Here is a 16,823-nt window from a genome sequence, read left to right as displayed (position 1 = left end):
ATCAGAAAGAAAGGAAAAAGAGCGACGTAACACTAGGACGCTCCAATCAGCCTTAAAGCGCCAGGACAGCCAGCGCAGCGCTCTACGCCATATGGTTGCTACCCGAATCGTCTTGGGCCGAGCCCGACGATGCCTGTGCCTCGACATCGACTAGAGCGGCGCCGACCTGGACACTCGCCAGCGGCGCCTCGGCTCCGGCCACAGCGCGCGAGAAGAATGGCAGCGAGGCCACTGACGAGCGCGACGAGAGAAGCGACTCGGAGTCTGAGTCGCGGTGCTGCAGCGACTGCACCACGTCGCCTTTGCAGATGGGACACGTACGGCGGCGGTTCGTCAGCCAGGGGGTGCTGTTGGAAGGGTTGCTGGTTAGCATGGGCAAAGTTGAAGAAGAAACGGGGAATCACTTACATGCACTCCTCGTGGAACTCGTGTCCGCACGGCAGTCCCATTACTTGGCTGACGCCGTCGACATACTCCTCGAGACAAACAACACACTCGAACTGACGGCCCTTGTACTTGGGCCACTGGCTGGCAGGCTTGGGCCGCGGGGCTGGCGCCGGCTCTGCGCTGCTGCCGGCCTGTGCCAAGCTGCCCAGCGCCGCGGCGACCTGGAAGTAGCTGCTGCCTCCTAGCCTTGCAGCTGCCGCTGACTCGGGCCCGGCGCGTGGCGACTGTAAGAGCGGTGTGGTGGGTGACGAGCTGGTCGGGGACGGCAAGCGCGGCGAAGCCAGCGGCGACGGTGTGTAGGGGACGCGGTGGTAGGTCCGAACGGGCAGCCGCTGCACAAGTGACTTGGGCACGCGCCAGCGCTGGTTCTGGATGCGCGTGCGCAGCATGACGCACGTGTAGACCACGGTGAGCGTGATCACGGGACTGACAAACACAATCAGGATGGTGTCGAGGAACGAGCTGGCGTTGCCGCTCGGCGTGATGGTGATCCACAGGCCCTGGCGCACCGGCTCCTCGGTGTCGTCTGGAGAGCCCGCGGCAGCCGGTGCCGGTTGCAGTTTGCCTTCAGCGTCCCACGCAAGCGCCTCCCACGGCCACTTCTTTCCAGGTGGCGCTGGAGCTGTCTTCAGGGCCTTGGCCTTGGCCTTGGCAGCGCCCGAAGCCTTGGACGAGTGCTGCACCTTGAGCGACGGCCGGCCAAACTCGTTGACGCTGTCCTCAATGAAGCTTCCGGGCTGGCTCAGCGCCGACAGCAGCTGGCCGGTGGTGTGCGAGACAAAGATGGACGGGATCGACACATTGGAGGTGTCGCCGCGCGCGTACATCTGAATCAGGGGGCCACCCTTGCGGTTGTCGCCGACAATCAGCGCCAGCGCGCCCCGGCGCTGCGCCCACTTGATTTTCTCCAAGAAGCCGCAGCCGCCGCGGCTCAGCAGCACAATTTTGCCAGCAATTTCGGCCGTCTCCTGCATCGACCTGATGTCGCTGGGGCCGATACTGACGCCGGCGCTAGTGCTGCTGCTCGATGGCGTCATCTGTGCAAGCGCACTTTGGTGCAGATAGTCGTCAGTTCCGTCGTCGCGGTTGATCGAGGCGCCGCCCGGTGTCTCGGTGAGCGGATGGCCGAGTGAGTTCAGTGTAGTGTCAAAGTTGCGGGTATGCAGTCGACTGCTATCGGAGCTGATGTGTCGAGGGATGCTGGCTCGGAAAGACCCTGCCGATGAGGGCACACGCTCTTTGTCGTCGGGCTGTGGCTCCCGCTGAGGCTTCGGGGCACTGGCGGCAACGGCAGCGGCAGCGGCCGCCGCGGGAATCTGGAAGCCCCAGTTGGGAATGTCACTGCATCCGAGCTCGCCATCGCCCTCACCCTCGGGCAGGTTATCATCGTTAAAACTGCTACCTACCCACAGCTGGCCACTCAAACCGTCAACCTCGAGATACGGGCCAAAAGCGGCAGGCCGGGCCGAAAAGGCAGTGTTGTTGTCGTCCATAAGAGTGACCAGCGCCAGTGGTGGGAACAGCGTAAAGCGGCGTGAGATTTCGTTGAACGACCATCCTCGGCTGGGAGAGACCGGCACGGCGGCCGGTGGTGGCCGGAGGATCTGGCGGTGCGGTTGCGAGGTCGGCTTCGGAGCCTCTGGGGATGCAGGCCTGTCTGAGCCAGCGTTTGGGCCGGTTTGGGCGTGGTGGCCGGGCGCTGAAAGATAAGCCACAAAGCGGCTCGTAAGAAAAAGGGTGGCTGTCAGAAAGAACACCAGCGTGATGATTCTTGGCGGACGCATTTTGTGCGGTGCTCTGGAGACGAGGGAAGAGGGGAGAGGGGGAGGTAGCAAGGAGAAGAGGGGAAATAAGAGAAGAGAAGGTGGGTGACGGAAGCCTTTTAAAAAAGAAAAAAAGAAAAAAAAACAGGCTCACACAAATAGTAGCAGAGCCAAGGCTGCTTCTGTTCGTAGAGCTTGAAACACAAAAAACACAAGCGGGAGGATGAGGAACAGGCCACAAGAGAACGAGCCGAGACACAAAATATGTAATATGCCTCACAAGCAAGAGTAAGAGTAAGGCCAGGGTAAAGACAGCAAAAGAAAGGCGTGCAGATCGACTGCTTATAAGATATCAGAAGAAGCGAAGCCCCCAGAAACGACCAGGGGATGGAAAAAAAATTAGCTCCTCTGCCCTGCCCGATCAAACAGCCGTAACTGCAAATGACGTTGTTTTTGAGTGGAAAGGCTGGCCAAGGCGGCCCAAAATAGAAGACGGCAAAAAAAGAAAGATGGCGACTGGGGGGGCAGGAAGGGGATTGCTGTGCTTGTTGGCTGTGCAACAAGAAGAAAACAAAGCAGATATAACAAGAAGCCGGGCTCTCAGGACGTCAGGAACACTGCCCTCCCCGCCTGATATCAGGGAAATGCCGACATGTGATAATCATCAACTGCCTGTGCAAAAGGAAGATTCTAGGCCGGCATGCAAGACATGTCGTAGAAAGCGGAGACTGGAAGCAGGCTAGGAGGAACACGCGAGGAAACCAGAGCCCCCACCGTAGCCGCAGTCGAAATACGCCTGATTGCTTTTCCCTATTTGTATTGAACAATTCCAGTTGGCTATACGAACTTGTTCTCGGCGTCCTTGTTTACTGTCTGTTCAGGAAGGTGCTCGAGTACTCAGGTCCCGAGTCCAAGTCCGAGTCTCTTGCAATGGCTAAAAGGCAATTGCCTGTTTTCGCCTTTTGGCTGTTGCGTCATCCGCACCTGCACAATGAGCCAACGGCCCGTGTCACCCGCCCGTCGAACCCCCGCCGGGACAGGTAGTTTCCGCAGGTTTACGTCGCTCTTACCATGTCTAGGCCGCTTTTATTACTGCATTGATCTTTTATCTTCCCTGCTCCCATCCTTTTTTTTGCTGGGTTTACGACTGCTCTCCCCCTTCTTCTTTGCGTGGCCGCGGCTTGCGGCTTGTGCACAACTGGCTCACCCTCACCCTTTCCACGCGAGCCTTGCATATTTTGGCAAACTCTCTGAGCCCCGCGCCAAAAAAGCAAGATGTCCTACACATAATCCCTGCTTCTCCGCCCCCTGAACCTCGCTCTTCAAGGTGCCCCCTGTATCATCACAGATTTTCCTCCTGCCGCTTTGTTCTTCCAGTGGCCTGTTTACGTTGACCTCTCCGCATTCAAGATCTCCTTTGCTTTTCCTGTCTCTGATCTCTCTCACATGCTCCATCTGATTATATGCACAGACAAGAAACCGCCAATACACCTACACCAAGAGGAGGTCTCTTACATCTAGTCTCCCTCTTATCCCACGGTCCACGGTCCACGGTCCACAGTCTCCCGTACCTTGGCTCCAGTACCCTGGCAGTGAAACAGGCTAGAAAGAGCTTGCAGTTTGGCGAGTGATTATTCCCAAATGGCGCTGCCAGTAGTGGATCCTACGGCAGATACACAGTAACCCTAAGATAACGCATCAGCCATCAACCCTAGAGACTGTCGCATCGCGGCTTAGCCCGGCCGTCGTCTCAGCCTTTTCTGAACGCATGAATCAATGCTTTCCAAGAACAAACACATGGAAGGCTGCAGACGAACACTCAGCCTCGTCTGATTACAGCCATGGGGCATGAATTGTTTGACATTAGGCTATGCAATATTACTATGCATCGCCACCTAGCCCTTCTTCTCCTTCGCTTTTGCCAAGATCCCATTCACGCTGCTCGCCGCGCTTTTTCCACCTGACGTTAGCCAAGTCAGTTTCGTGGCTGTCCTGCGAGGTTCTCGTCTTTTGGCACTCTCTATACAGGTTGATGGCTTGTGTCCACACATCCTGGCCAGTTGCTCCGGCCGTATCGGCTTTAGTCCCAATGTTTATGGGTTTATCGCTGCCTTCCGTAGTATCCGTTCGGGGGTCGTAATCTGCTGCAAAGCGGCCATCTATCCCAGACGCCGTAGATATCGTGCCTCGCCCTCGGGGACGGGGCTGGGCCTTTGTCGAAGCAGATTGTGGCTGCGGCCCGTAGTCATCGCCATCGTCTTGATCAGAGGAATACTTTGCTGGTTCTCTGGGCCTGTGGCGATCATTGTGGGAACGGGAAGAGCGCGGGGTTGGTGATTGATGTCGACGGGAACGCTTAGATCGGCGTGGCGAACGAGACCGATGTGGACTCCTTGAGTGCGCCGAGGAAGACCGGTGCCGACGGGAGCGTTTGGAGCGAGTTGGTGATCGGGACTGGCGGGGGCTTCTTGACCGAGACCGAGACCAAGATCGAGATTGAGACGGTGAACGCTGGCGGGACGAGTGTGAAGTTGCACCCGAGTCGCGCTCGTGTTTATGTGATCGCGAGTATTTGGACGGTCGATGTGACGAGTGATGTTCCCTATGCTTGTCGTCATGTTGCCGCTCCCTTTCCCGTGATGGTGAGCGATGATGACGGCGTTTACGCGATTCAGTTGTATTTTTGGAGTCACAGTCGTCCCGGCGCTGATCTCTGCTCCGGGCTCGCGGGTGTTGGGATGTCGACTTGGGGATGTCGGATTTGGTGTCTGCCTTCCTGCTTTCCGACCGTGAGCTTTTGCTACTTGCCCCGTCCTTACCGAGTCGGCCTTTATGCTGGCCGCCCAGAATAGCATTTATCGCGCCAAACTGCCGTCGTGAAGCTTCTTTGGATGAATGTGAGCGGTGCTTACGTTCGTCAACCGGGTTGTCGAGCTTATTGAGTCGGACGCGGGACTCTGCTGCCTCTTTGGCAAGAAGTGCGGCATTGTGAGAGTCTGTGGCCTTGATGATGTTTCGTAGAAAACGGGTGTTGGGTTTCGGCTGCAAGGACGAGCTACAGAGAGAGAGAAGCGGTGTTAGAGGCCGACGCGAATTGCATGGGAGCAGAAAGAATGCTCGCGGTTTCCCGGGCACGAGAATCCTGCAACGACCAAAGAGTGCTTACGGCTTCTCAGGCTTCAGCGCATCTAGACCATGCGCCGAGTATCTCAGCGCATAGTCGGCAGCGTCCTGGACAAGTAAATCGGCAATGTAGTCGTCGCCTAAAAGAAGCTGATCGGAGGCGGGGTTGGTTTTGGACATGGCGGACAAGCGGCGAGAGAAAGAAGCGCAGATTTCTGGCGACAATAGTAGAGAATGAGGAAGCAGAGTAACTGTTGATCGAGGCGCCAGTCGCAAAAACGCTTGAAGACAAGGTGTGACATCTTTGGACAGTAGAAGAGAGATTCTAGAATTAAGTGCGCCTGAGAAAGTCGAGTGGCGAGATAAGATACAACAATCGATAAGACTGCCCGATAAGATAGCTGCACCTTCCTTTCCCAGACCAAAGTAAACATGTAGCTTACTTTCGCCCCTCACAACTCCCCAACAACGCTTGATACAAGTTAAATAATATACAACGCCCCACGAACCCATCAACGACTTGCCATCATGGACCCCGCCATCCTCGAAGAGCTGGAGAAGCTCCAGAACCAGCCGCTCTCCATTCTCAAGCTTAGCGAGCCAATCACCGCGTCTGCTGACACGGCCTTGTCCAACCGGCGCTCCGATGCGTCCTCGGCCTCATTTGATGCGCCGACGCCGTCCAGCCTGGAGGCCGACCTTGCGCACTATCGCGAACTGTTTTCCAAGCTGCGTTTCTCGTACGTAGAGCAGGTGACCAAGGAAAAGTTCATCCGTGCTATTGTCGGTGACCCGCCGCTTATTGTTACGCCGCTAGAGAATGTCGAGCTGGAAAAGGAAAACCTGGCAGCCAAGGCAGCGCTCAAGACGCTAAAGCTTGAGGTTGCCGCACTGGTGGCCGAGCTGGAAAAGCGCGCTCGAGACTTGAGTCGACGGACGGCGCAGGTACAGACTGACACGGCTCGGCTCAAGGACCTACCGCGTGAGATTTCTCTGATGGAGGAGAGCTTGGCTAATCTGCGGGATGAGCGCCAGGACATGGCTCGACAGGCCAACGGAAACGCAGAGCTGACGCTGCCGCTCGGAAGGACTACCGAGCTGGTCGAGGAGCGCAAGGCACAGATGGGCGCACTGGACCGTGAACTCGAGCAGCTGCGTGCGCGCGTGCCGCGCAAGAAGAAGGAGCTTGAGCGGCTCAAAGCCGAGATTGCACCACTAGAAGCTAAACATACAAGCTCAACGGCTGCGGCTAAAGAAGCCCGTAGGCGCAAGGAGGCCACTCTCGGCGGCGTGGAAGATGATCTAGAAGAACGCGGGAGATGGTACAGAGCTAGTGAGGCTGTGCTGACACGTATGTTTGAGGGGGAAGGAGAGGGAAACGACCAGCGCCAATCTTGAAATGTGATTAAAGAACATATAATTTAGAAAATTTAAAGGTATGGACAGCGCATCCACAAGGATGTGCAAGAAAGCACAAGCTAATGCTTAGACAAACAAAAAAGAACAACATCGCTAACAAGTTAAAAGGAATTCAACACAAAGTCATGTCGCTACGACAAGAAAAAGAGAAAAACACGCTCAAAAATGCACACACAATATACCCCCAGGAGTCCCATTACAGTTTCTCCACCAGGTTCTTCTTGGCCGTCCACAGCCGGGCACGCTTGCCGAACATGTACATTGGAATCGACAGAGACATGACTAGCAGCTGGATCACGCCAATCCACACAAACACTCTCTTGGGCCCATCATCAGACAGCCAGCTCGTGACAAACAGGCTGAACACGAGACCGTGGAAAATGTTCTTGCTAAAGTTGAGCGTCACTAGCGCCTCGCCAGCAAACTGCTCGTACGAGTCGACGGTGAAGGTGATCGCCGTCGTGGAGCCGAGCGAGCAACCAAACGAGATGACGCCCAGGAAAAAAGTCGGAACCATAAAGTTGTCGCGCTCCTCAGCCGCCCATCCAAAGCCAATCAATCCCATAACAGTAGTAATGGTGATGGGAAGCGCCATGATGAGCCGGAACTCGGGTTCGTAGAGGCCGCCATTGCGCCGCGTCATGGAGCGCACCACGTAGTCGCTGATCTTCCCGGCAACCGCCGTACCGGCCACGGCGCCAACAAAGGGTGACAGGTACACGAGACCGGTCTGCGCCGTGTTGAAGTTGTAGTACTTGGATGAGCGGTAGATGATGGCTAGCAGCTCCGAGATGACAATCAGCCAGCCAATCGAACACGCGTACACAATCGATGACCAGGCAACGGCCGGGTATGTGTATAGCACAAACGGCCGCAACATAACCTTCCACCACCGATCATTCACTAGACGGCCGTTCCACGGCTTGAGCTTCTGCGAGAAGCGCAACACTGGACGCGCCCGCAGTCTGTCGGTATAAGACATGTTCTGGCTATTCTTGCTGCTGGTGCTGCCATCACTGCTAGTATTGCTGTTCATGCTGCACAAGGACTCCATGTCGTACGAGGGCGTGCGGCGGAAGGGCGGCACCGCCGGGTCCTGTTGTTGCTCTTCAGCCTGAGCCTGGGCTTGGCCCTGCTGGGTGGTCGCATGCCACTGCTGCCACTGAGACATGATGGAGGGAGCTGCAGTAGCGGTGATGGGGGGAGTTCCAGTAGCGGGCTCGTCGTGAATAATCGTGTCCAGGCGTCCGTTCTCGGGAGCAGTAAAGGTGCGTGGCCGAACAGGACGCTGGGGCTCAGAGAACCTGACGCGCGAATTTCTTTTAGGCTGGTTCGCAGCGTTTTCGTGTCCATCGACGGTAGCAGCGCGTGTCGGAATGGCGAGAGAGTCCGACTCGGAGCCAGAGTCATAGACGGAGCCAGGCATTGATGCAGGAGCGGAGTGTGACACGATGACCGGGCGCTGTGGTACTGGCGCGTCACTGACAACAGTGATGGTGCTGGCCGGTCGGGCCAAAATCGGCGGGGGGGCCAGGTGGCCATTAATTGAGGTGTTGTTCGCGTACAACGAAAGAGACTTCATGGAGCTGGCTCTCTGGGCAGCCTTTTTGTTGGCGCGTTGCATGGGAGACATGCGGTTCCAAAAGGTTTCGGGCACGAGGAAGAAGAGCAGCAGGAAGCTCACAGCACCGGCCATGGCGGCAATCCAAAACGCCCAGCTCCAGTCCATGCTGTGCATTATGATGGCACTCACCAGCGGCAGTAGGTTGTTGCCGCCCAGCAGCATCAGCATGTAGATGCCAATGCGGTAGGCGCGCTCATGGAGGAAGAAGATGTCGGTGATGGTAGACGCCGGCAGACACTCGACGGGGCTGGCGGCAATGCCCTGGAAGATGCGCGCAAAGATGAGCGACGAATAGTTGGGTGACACTGCAGCCCAGATGGACGTGATGATGAATAGCAAGGCACCAGCCAGGTACACGGGCCGCTTGCCATACAGGATGGCTGTAGGCGAGGCGATGACGGAGCCGATGCCGAGGCCCATCATGAACAGGCCGGTGGTAAGTGCCGCGCTTTCAACGTCAATGTCGTAGTCGTCGGCCACCTCGTTGAACCCCGCAGCCAGGATAGGCGTCATGCCGCCGCCAAGCATGCAGAAGAAGCCGAGCGCGAGCAGGGCCATGTCCCGCCGCCATGACGGCCAGTTGAGCGGGTCGTTGCCGCTGTCCTCCGGCTGCGGGTTGAGAATTATGGAGCCATCGGCCGTGCACTTGGGTACCGAGATGGTGCTGGAGGCTGTGGAGGAAGATGTGCTGGGCCGGCCGCGCTGGCTGCTCGGCCGCGACGGCGGGAGAGAAGCGGCGGCAGCGGCGGCCGCAACGGCTTCATTTGCGAAGAGGGGGACGGTGCCTAGCGCGGGTGTTAGCTTGTGGCCCCGGGATAACTTGCCTGTTTGTTCAATGGTTCTTACCGGGAACATCAACATCGCTCGGCGGACTGAGGATGCCGAGCCGCCATGACGATGAAGTCTGCTTTTCTGAAACGCTCTCGCTGGATCTCTTGCGGCTAAAGGGCGGCTTCCAGTCCGAAAACCGGAACGCAAAGCGGTCTGGTGAGTCGGACATTTGCGTGTGTGTGTGTGTGTGTGTGTGTGTGTGTGCGTGAGGAACAGGGAAAAGGCAGAGGGGCGTGGAAGGAGAATAGAGCGGGAGAAGAGCGCCTTTGTTCTCGTTCTCGTTGCAAGTAATCTGGCTGGCGATGTTCGGTGCAGAAGCTTGAGCCAAAAAAGGAGCTAGATGAGTGGTATTATAAGGGCGTGAAAATAGTGTGATGATGCTGAAGAAGGGAAAAGGAAGATGCAAAATTACAAGATAGATGAGGAATAGAATGATACAATAACAGAACAACACAATCCCCCCAACTCTCAAGACTCGAAGCAGCCCATCGGCTTCATATACAAGACGGCTTCCCTGCGTCTTCGTCCTTCCCCAGAGACGTCCTCACGGGCAATGATCCTAAATAAGCACGCCAAACAATGCCATCCTGTCATGCTGCCAAAACAAAACTTTTGTGACATAAAGTTTGTTTTTCTTTTCTTCTCTCTTCTAAGAAAAGAAAGTCTGCAGAATGAAATGAATAAAATGGAAGGAAAAAAAGAAGCATGTCTAAAAATAGGCCCCAGGCCAGCTGGCCCCTACCCCCCGGACTCTCTGGTTCTCTTTCTCTTGCTTGCTCTCCCAGCATATATAACAGCGCCCGTTCCCCTTTTTTTAGCCGCGTTGAAAGCCTGGACGTCTCCCCAGCCCAAGCTCACTCGTCGCACAAGCCCGTTGCTTGGAGTTCAGAGGCGTGGAAAAGCATCAGCCAGTAAGCTAGGACTCTCTCTGTACTGCTTTTTGTCTTGTATCCTGCACTAGTGTCGACTGTGAAGCCAAAGGAATGGCGCCCGTTTACAAAAAGGACGCGGATGACGCTCGATTCGGGCTGCTGGTCGCTGCTTCATGTTCTCGTGACTCGTCGTCGGCTTCGGTGGTGCCTAGTACCACGAGAGTCTGTTTTTGGGTGTAGTGGTGTTAGTTAATGCGACGACTAAGCTAGACACACTAGGGTTAGTAGACATGTGCTAGGGTCGTCTGTTGATGATCTGATAAGATAACACCCATCGCGTACTTTAGCCTGTAGTCCAGTCACAGAGCCTCCCTTTTTGAGCTTTTTTCCCGAGGGCTTTCGGTTGTCTTGTCAAGTTCTGCTCCCATGTGTAGGTAATCTGCATGCTTTGGCCCTTGCGCAAAACCCAGAAAACCCAAGACCTCATCGCCTCGCTGCTTGAAGCTTGGCCTACCCTCGCACCACCCGGCACAAGCCGCTTTGATAGCGCAACGACCATACTCCTCCCCCCCTTCCTCCCCTTCCCGTTGATCATGCGCAGACTTTGTCTACCAGCTATAGCCGCGTCAGTGTCCCTGCTTGGCCTCGTCGCCGGCACAGCGGCAGCCTCAGCGTCCGCGCCCGTAGCTGCGCCTGTGGTTGAGCGCAATAGCGCAGTGTGCTTCAGCGGGTGCCAGCTGGCGCTGCAGTACGTGGCCTTTGCTGGGGACGATGACGTTGAGAGGGGAGAGAAGCTCTCTGCTTCACCTTCTGCCATCGACGGCCCAAAACTTCCTGCGCTCAGCGTCTCTGACGAGGCGCATGTTCTGCGCGCCTCTGGCCCCTGTGCGAACAGCCTAGCGCGCCGGGCTCTGCTCCGCTGCGCCCACGAGTACTGCACGCCAGATGTCCGAGACGCTGGAATGCGCAATGTCAACGCTACGTGCGTGCGCCGCGGGCTCGGCGGCTTCGGCCATGTCCCGCTGGTGTCTAGGCCGGTGGGCCGGGTGGCGTTTGGACAGCGCGGGATGTGGAACACGGTCGTTATCCCAGACGCCGACTTCTTTGAGCGCGCATATTTCACCGAGGTAGGCTGAGAACATGGCCGTCAAGGCTGGGACGGTATGCTGACCTGCGACTTGTTTAGATGGCTGTTTCGTATGTCGGGAACCGCCACAGGCTCTATGCGCAAGTATCCATGTTGACCCGGTTAGCCTGTGCCTGGTGCTAACTCTAGTCTTAGATCCTGCGTCTTCATGTACTGGCTCGCCGTCGTCTTCGTCGGCGTATCCTACCGGGTGTTTGGTGCCGCGTGGGCTCGATGTCTCCCGTCGCTACCGCCGCCAAAGACCCCGACCGATGAACCCGCTGTTTATACGCCGCCGGCCGCCGGCCCGTCGTCCTGGCTGCGCCGCTTTGTGCTGCTGCCGGCAACAGTGGGCCACCGCAAGGCACAGCCCTTTGGCTGGTTTACGGTGCCGCCGCGGGCGCAGAGCGCTACGCTGGCGCTGTTTGTGGTGCTGAATGTGTGGTTTACCGTGGACGGGTACTACTTCACGGACAAGAACATCTAGTGAGTGCTGGTCTCTAGCTCCCCCCTTTCCCGTCGGATTCCTAACAGCCCTCTGTCAAAATTTAGTTTCCCCACGTACCAGAAACAGTTCTGGCGCTACCTCTCGGACCGCACCGGCTTCATCTCGTACGCCAACTTTCCCATGGTCTGGGTCTTTGGCCTCCGCAATAATCTGCTGCTGTGGCTCACGGGCTGGGATTTCGGCACGTACAACAACTTCCACCGCTGGGCCGCGCGCGTGGCCACTGTGCAGGCTGTGATACACTCGGTGGGATACACCGTTCTGGTGTTTATCGGTGCGTGTGTTTGTCCCCTTGCCTGTTCCCTGTTCTATTGATGTTCCTGCTGCTGACTCCTCCACAGACGGCGGGTGGCCGTACTTCTTTTTCTTTTTCACCAAGTTCTTTTGGTGGACCGGCGAGATTGTAGGTTCCTACTTGCATAGCTACTCTGCTCTCACATGCTAATGTCTTCCGTCCCCAGGCTGTTCTTGGCATGTGTGCCCTGCTCCCGCTATCGCTCTACTGGATGCGGCGCAACATGTATGAAGTCTTTCTCGCACTGCATATTGCACTCTCGGCCATAGTACTCGTCTGCATGTGGGGGTAAGTGAAGCCCGTCTCTCGGCTTGTTTTCCCCCGTCGTCTTCCGAATCCTGCTCCTAACGCCATATATCCAGCCACTTGACCATCTTCAAATCCCAAACCAACAGCGTCTTTTGGCTGTGCTGCATTTTCTGGATAGGCGACCGGCTCGGGCGAGTCTTGCGCGTCGTCGCCTTCAACCCGCGCTTCTGGTCTTCTCGAGCAACGGTCTCATGGTCCTCAGCTGCCAATATGCTGCGGCTCAACGTTCCCATCGCCAGCAGCCTATATCAGCCACAAGCCGGGACCTTCTACTACATCTACGTGCTCAACAGCCGCTACTTTTGGCAGAGCCATCCATTTACTGTAGCCACCATTTCTTCGTCTACAGCTGCCACTACGACCGCGTCTCCTCTACCTGACGACTCCAGCACCCCGCTCCTCGGCCATGTAGCTGCTCCAAAGCCTGCCGAAATGACATTCTTGATCCGTCCATACGCTGGATTCACCAACCGCCTCAAAGCCATCGCTCAGCACGGCCCGGCGACCCTTCGCGTCCTCATTGAAGGCCCCTACGGCCACACCGCCCCGCTGGCCACCTTCAACACATGCCTCTTCCTCGTCGGAGGCAGCGGCATCGCCGCGCCGCTCTCACACCTGCGCCGACTCGTCGCCGCCCAGCGCGCTGTGCGCATTGTATGGGCTGTGCGCGAGTCGGCCCTGGTCACTGAGGTGCTAGCGTGCGACTTTGCCGGGCTCCTTTGCGCCATCGGGAATAACCGCTCTGCTATCAGCCTGGACATTTATGTGACGTCTGACGAGGCCCGTGATGTCATAGCACCACAGGGCATTAGGGTCTTGGCAGGTAGGCCTGAGGTGCGCTGTGAGGTGGAGGCTGCTGCGGCGCAGACGGGCGCCGGGCGGCTGGCGGTGCTGGCGTGCGGGCCGGCAGTCATGGCGGACGATGCGCGGGCGGCGGTGGTTGAGGCAGTGGCGCGGGGATATACGCAGACAGAGTACTTTGAGGAAGCGTTCAACTGGTAGCACTTTGGTCGTTATATTGTATATAGAGATTATATTTGCACGGACATATAAATCGTCATCTATTTGAGGTTCTCGCTCATGAAGGCAATCTCCTCGACAGTCTTCCACGCCCCTCCGAACCCGGGAACTGTGCACTTGGCGTCTCTGTACTGTGATGTGTCTGTCACCTTTTCCAACTCCACATCTTCCGACAGCGAAATGCTCTCACCACCCTTATGCCCAGCCCCTCCCTCCTGCCACTGCGCTGTCATATCCCGCCACTCCTGCACGCGCTCATTCTCCGCCAAGCGCTCCATGTCGCTGAAAAAGTCGTGCCCGACATAAATAAACGACACAAAGACGAGGTTAGTCTCAGCATCATGGAAGACGGAGTCTGTACCGTCGGAGCACCCACAATGTTAGCTATACCGCCCGCAGCAACCATCGTTGTCTTGGCATTCTGTAGTCCACACTTACAGTTCTCGATGTTGCAGGCCTTCATGTGTTTCTGGACGTCGCTCCAGTGGCGCCTGTGTGCCTCTTTGTACTGCGTGACGCTCTCGGGCTTGGGCTGGGCTACTTGCGCCAAGCGCTGCCTAGGGTTCTGGATGCGGCTGGTGCTCGAGACCAAGGATGAACGGGAGTTGCATGGGCAAGATTTGGGAGCGGGTATCCAGAGCATGTTGAAAGTTGTGAGCAGAATATGTTGTATATCGGCCCCTATGTGAGTTCTCGGATAAGTACTTTTCTACAAGAAAATCAGATGGTTACGGTTTGATACGTGTCTATCAGGCTTTATAATTCCCATGATCTCCTCAATGCAACCCAATGAATCTCTGCACTTCGCCAGCAATGTCCGCTCTCATGGGGACTTTATCCGTTCCGCATGCATGGGGCATCATTGATCCAACGATTACTTGCCCTCGAGGGCATATGCAAGCTCATTTCCTTTTACGAATACTCTTCATCACTCGTCCAAACCCTCCATCACTGCCTCCACGCAGAGAACCTTGCTAGAGACCGATAACTTCCCTTGTCTCTTCCTCCTCCCCTTACCTTGCGTTTCCTTGCCGTTGCTTTCCCTCCCTACAGATACAGCCACCGCCGTATTTATAAGCTACAAGAGCCCAAATCGCTATTTCAGCCCTCTTCCAAGGCAGCCCAGGATACAGGACGAGTACGAGATCCAGGTCCATCGGATCTATGACCGGGCTATCCTAGCCGAATGCCTTGAGTTTCCTCAAGCCACTCACCATCCTGTTGTCTCCTGCGGTCCATTTTTTGGGGGTTTCTCCCATACTAAGCCTCCGATAATTCGAGTGAATCCATCCCACCGCCCTATAAACTACGTCATGTCCTTGCGCTCGTGTTTTTCTGCGCTTCTTGACCATTTAGAGACACGCTCGTCTTATAGCTGTGTCGTTGATCTCCAAATCAGGCAGTTGCTGTCCTAGAAACTTTCAATCTTAAAAAGCACGTCTCGAATCCTGCAGAACCCCATGTAAATATCAACTGCCATATATAGAAGAGCCCCATTTTTTAATTCACGTAGTACAAGGTGATACGTGGGGCTATAGTATCAGGGTCTGAAACTAGTTGTACAACCCTAATGTTTGCAAGTGACTTCAGAGGACGATATTCAATATGAAATGAGGGACAAGAATTCTTGACTTTTACGAAGAAGAAGTGAATCAAATCAATCGCGCGTCATCATATATCTCCCCAGTCAATCTACTCGGCCACTAAACCCACAAATATTACATAGTGTACTACCACCTTTCACACTGTCTTCCGATAAGCCAACACCAATCGTTACCCTACATCCTAGCATCCACACAGTGCGTGAAGAGCCTGCCGGGTCTCCTCCCACATGAAGTCCTCACTACCACACCCGCGACCACACCACCGCCACCGCCACCGCCGCTGCCCACAGACACCGCGCACACCATGACATCCCGCGCAACCCCGCACCTGCTCGCGCCGTATCTGGCGCTCGCAGCGCCCGGCTCACTGACCCTGCTGACCAACGTGCTCAGCGCCACGTCCAACTGGCTCGTGGTGCGCTATCTGCAGAGTCTGCTCCCGGCTGCCGCGCGTGGAAAGGCCTCTTCTGCGGGTGGCGGCGCCGGACAGGATGGCGAGGGCGAAGCTGATGGTTGGGCAGGCGTCGTGCTGGTTAGTTTTCTGCGTGACTTTGCCTTTTGGGGTGAATGCGCAGGGAAGCTGGTACGTTGCCTCTCTCTTTCTCTCTCCGCCAGGGACTGTCCCCCCCCCCGCTGGTGCTTTTTCTCATAGAAACTTATATGTAATTCATTTACTTGCGGCATGCCTAACCCTCTGTTAATTTTCTTTTCTTGCCTATGACATAGGGCGTTGATTTATCGCGGCATTGTAAAGACGGTAATTTTGTTTTTGTCGATGGCCTAACAAGCCTTTTTATACCGCCCGTCGCCGCCGCCGCAACAGGCCTCGTATCCGCCAAGGGGAGAATGACCCTGACCTCCGCCAAGCTTGCCGATATTCGGCGAGACATACAGGCTGCGATTGCGTCGGTGGCATCAGAGGACAAAAATGTCGTCTTGATCATAGACCAGCCGGATCTCCTCCTTGCAGCTACCGAGGGCTCGGCAATTGACATGCAGAACACGGTGCTATCGCTCAGAGAGGTACGTTCTGCCGGCGAGACACCGCCCAACCACACGGCCCCAGATCCTACCGGCTCGGCTCTCTGCTTCCTCTTGCACCATACAAACACTATCTCGTTTTTTTCGTTTTTCGCCTTCTACCCCGCCCCCCTCTCCAGGCCACCCAACCCCCCTGCTAACCCATCCACTCGCTCCAGCACGTCCACTCCACCATCTTCGCCGTGTCGGCCGACATGCCGCTCATCGCCGAGCAGCACACAACGATGGAGCGCATGCACGCCGGCTTCGCGCTGGATCTGGCGCATCAGGCCGACACCGTTGTCAGCCTGCGTATGTTAGACACAGGCGTCGCCAAGGACGTCAGTGGCGTCATGCGCATCACGCGCGGCGGCGGCGGCGGCGGCGGCCACGATGCAGGCGGGCTTGGTGTCGATGAGCATGAATATTTGTATTACATCGCTGCAGATGGCGGTGTGCGTGTGTTTAAGCGAGGCCAGTGATTAGATATGGTAGCGTCTGGTTTCAATCGGGGCTCATTTAATAGACTGGCTATTCATGTTTGCTCGTGCAAATAATATCAAATCGGGCGTTGCAGCCGTACCTATGTGCAACCCCAGCTGCGATGATCCCCTCCCCCGCCAAGTTTTGCTCATACTCAAAGTTGCATTCAACATTTGTCCAAGTATAACAGAATCTACCGTTGGCTTTATTAGTCCAGGTTTTGTAGCGCCTGTTATTCACCCTTTTTCTCCATTTGGCTTACTACCCGAAGGTGGTGTTCACTATGTAACAAATTGACATGAAAGACGACCTTGTTTTACTATGCAAGACATGGTGACAAACAGAGAGAGGCCCACTGTAGGAAGACAAGCAAGTAGTC

The 16,823-nt window shown here is 56.1% G+C and overlaps 8 protein-coding genes across 8 annotated transcripts; 4 read left to right on the top strand and 4 right to left on the bottom strand.

Moving 5' to 3' along the window:
• Nucleotides 1-82: 82 nt before the first annotated feature.
• Nucleotides 83-2,231, bottom strand: BROUX77_004571 (uncharacterized protein; the record flags this gene model as incomplete). The annotated part of the gene is made up of 2 exons (XM_073749348.1): nt 83-347; nt 409-2,231. 2 exons carry the CDS (start codon nt 2,229-2,231, stop codon nt 83-85), a joined length of 2,088 nt encoding a protein of 695 aa, XP_073605028.1.
• Nucleotides 2,232-4,566: 2,335 nt separating this feature from the next.
• Nucleotides 4,567-5,513, bottom strand: BROUX77_004570 (uncharacterized protein; the record flags this gene model as incomplete). Its single annotated transcript, XM_073749347.1, has 3 exons — nt 4,567-4,721; nt 5,030-5,265; nt 5,377-5,513. 3 exons carry the CDS (start codon nt 5,511-5,513, stop codon nt 4,567-4,569), a joined length of 528 nt encoding a protein of 175 aa, XP_073605027.1.
• A 348-nt stretch (nt 5,514-5,861) lies between these two features.
• BROUX77_004569 (uncharacterized protein) lies at nt 5,862-6,731 on the top strand (the record flags this gene model as incomplete). The annotated part of the gene is made up of 1 exon (XM_073749346.1): nt 5,862-6,731. One exon carries the CDS (start codon nt 5,862-5,864, stop codon nt 6,729-6,731), a length of 870 nt encoding a protein of 289 aa, XP_073605026.1.
• Nucleotides 6,732-6,948: 217 nt separating this feature from the next.
• Nucleotides 6,949-9,376, bottom strand: BROUX77_004568 (uncharacterized protein; the record flags this gene model as incomplete). The annotated part of the gene is made up of 2 exons (XM_073749345.1): nt 6,949-9,161; nt 9,223-9,376. 2 exons carry the CDS (start codon nt 9,374-9,376, stop codon nt 6,949-6,951), a joined length of 2,367 nt encoding a protein of 788 aa, XP_073605025.1.
• Nucleotides 9,377-10,672: 1,296 nt separating this feature from the next.
• Nucleotides 10,673-11,215, top strand: BROUX77_004567 (uncharacterized protein; the record flags this gene model as incomplete). Its single annotated transcript, XM_073749343.1, has 1 exon — nt 10,673-11,215. One exon carries the CDS (start codon nt 10,673-10,675, stop codon nt 11,213-11,215), a length of 543 nt encoding a protein of 180 aa, XP_073605024.1.
• A 159-nt stretch (nt 11,216-11,374) lies between these two features.
• BROUX77_004566 (uncharacterized protein) lies at nt 11,375-13,319 on the top strand (the record flags this gene model as incomplete). The annotated part of the gene is made up of 5 exons (XM_073749342.1): nt 11,375-11,691; nt 11,758-11,987; nt 12,055-12,116; nt 12,175-12,296; nt 12,371-13,319. 5 exons carry the CDS (start codon nt 11,375-11,377, stop codon nt 13,317-13,319), a joined length of 1,680 nt encoding a protein of 559 aa, XP_073605023.1.
• A 59-nt stretch (nt 13,320-13,378) lies between these two features.
• BROUX77_004565 (uncharacterized protein) lies at nt 13,379-13,980 on the bottom strand (the record flags this gene model as incomplete). The annotated part of the gene is made up of 2 exons (XM_073749341.1): nt 13,379-13,692; nt 13,776-13,980. The coding sequence occupies 2 exons, from the start codon at nt 13,978-13,980 to the stop codon at nt 13,379-13,381; spliced, it is 519 nt and encodes a 172-aa protein (XP_073605022.1).
• A 1,265-nt stretch (nt 13,981-15,245) lies between these two features.
• On the top strand, nt 15,246-16,443 carry BROUX77_004564 (uncharacterized protein; the record flags this gene model as incomplete). Its single annotated transcript, XM_073749340.1, has 3 exons — nt 15,246-15,524; nt 15,668-15,964; nt 16,141-16,443. The coding sequence occupies 3 exons, from the start codon at nt 15,246-15,248 to the stop codon at nt 16,441-16,443; spliced, it is 879 nt and encodes a 292-aa protein (XP_073605021.1).
• Between the last annotated feature and the right edge of the window lie 380 nt (nt 16,444-16,823).

Source organism: Berkeleyomyces rouxiae, assembly GCF_048999995.1.
Source record: "Berkeleyomyces rouxiae strain 22BRR77 chromosome Unknown BrBRR77_ptg000004l, whole genome shotgun sequence".
Classification (NCBI taxonomy): domain Eukaryota; kingdom Fungi; phylum Ascomycota; class Sordariomycetes; order Microascales; family Ceratocystidaceae; genus Berkeleyomyces; species Berkeleyomyces rouxiae.
The sequence above is the reverse complement of the archived record's forward strand: the minus strand, read 5'-3'. Positions and strand labels throughout refer to the sequence as shown.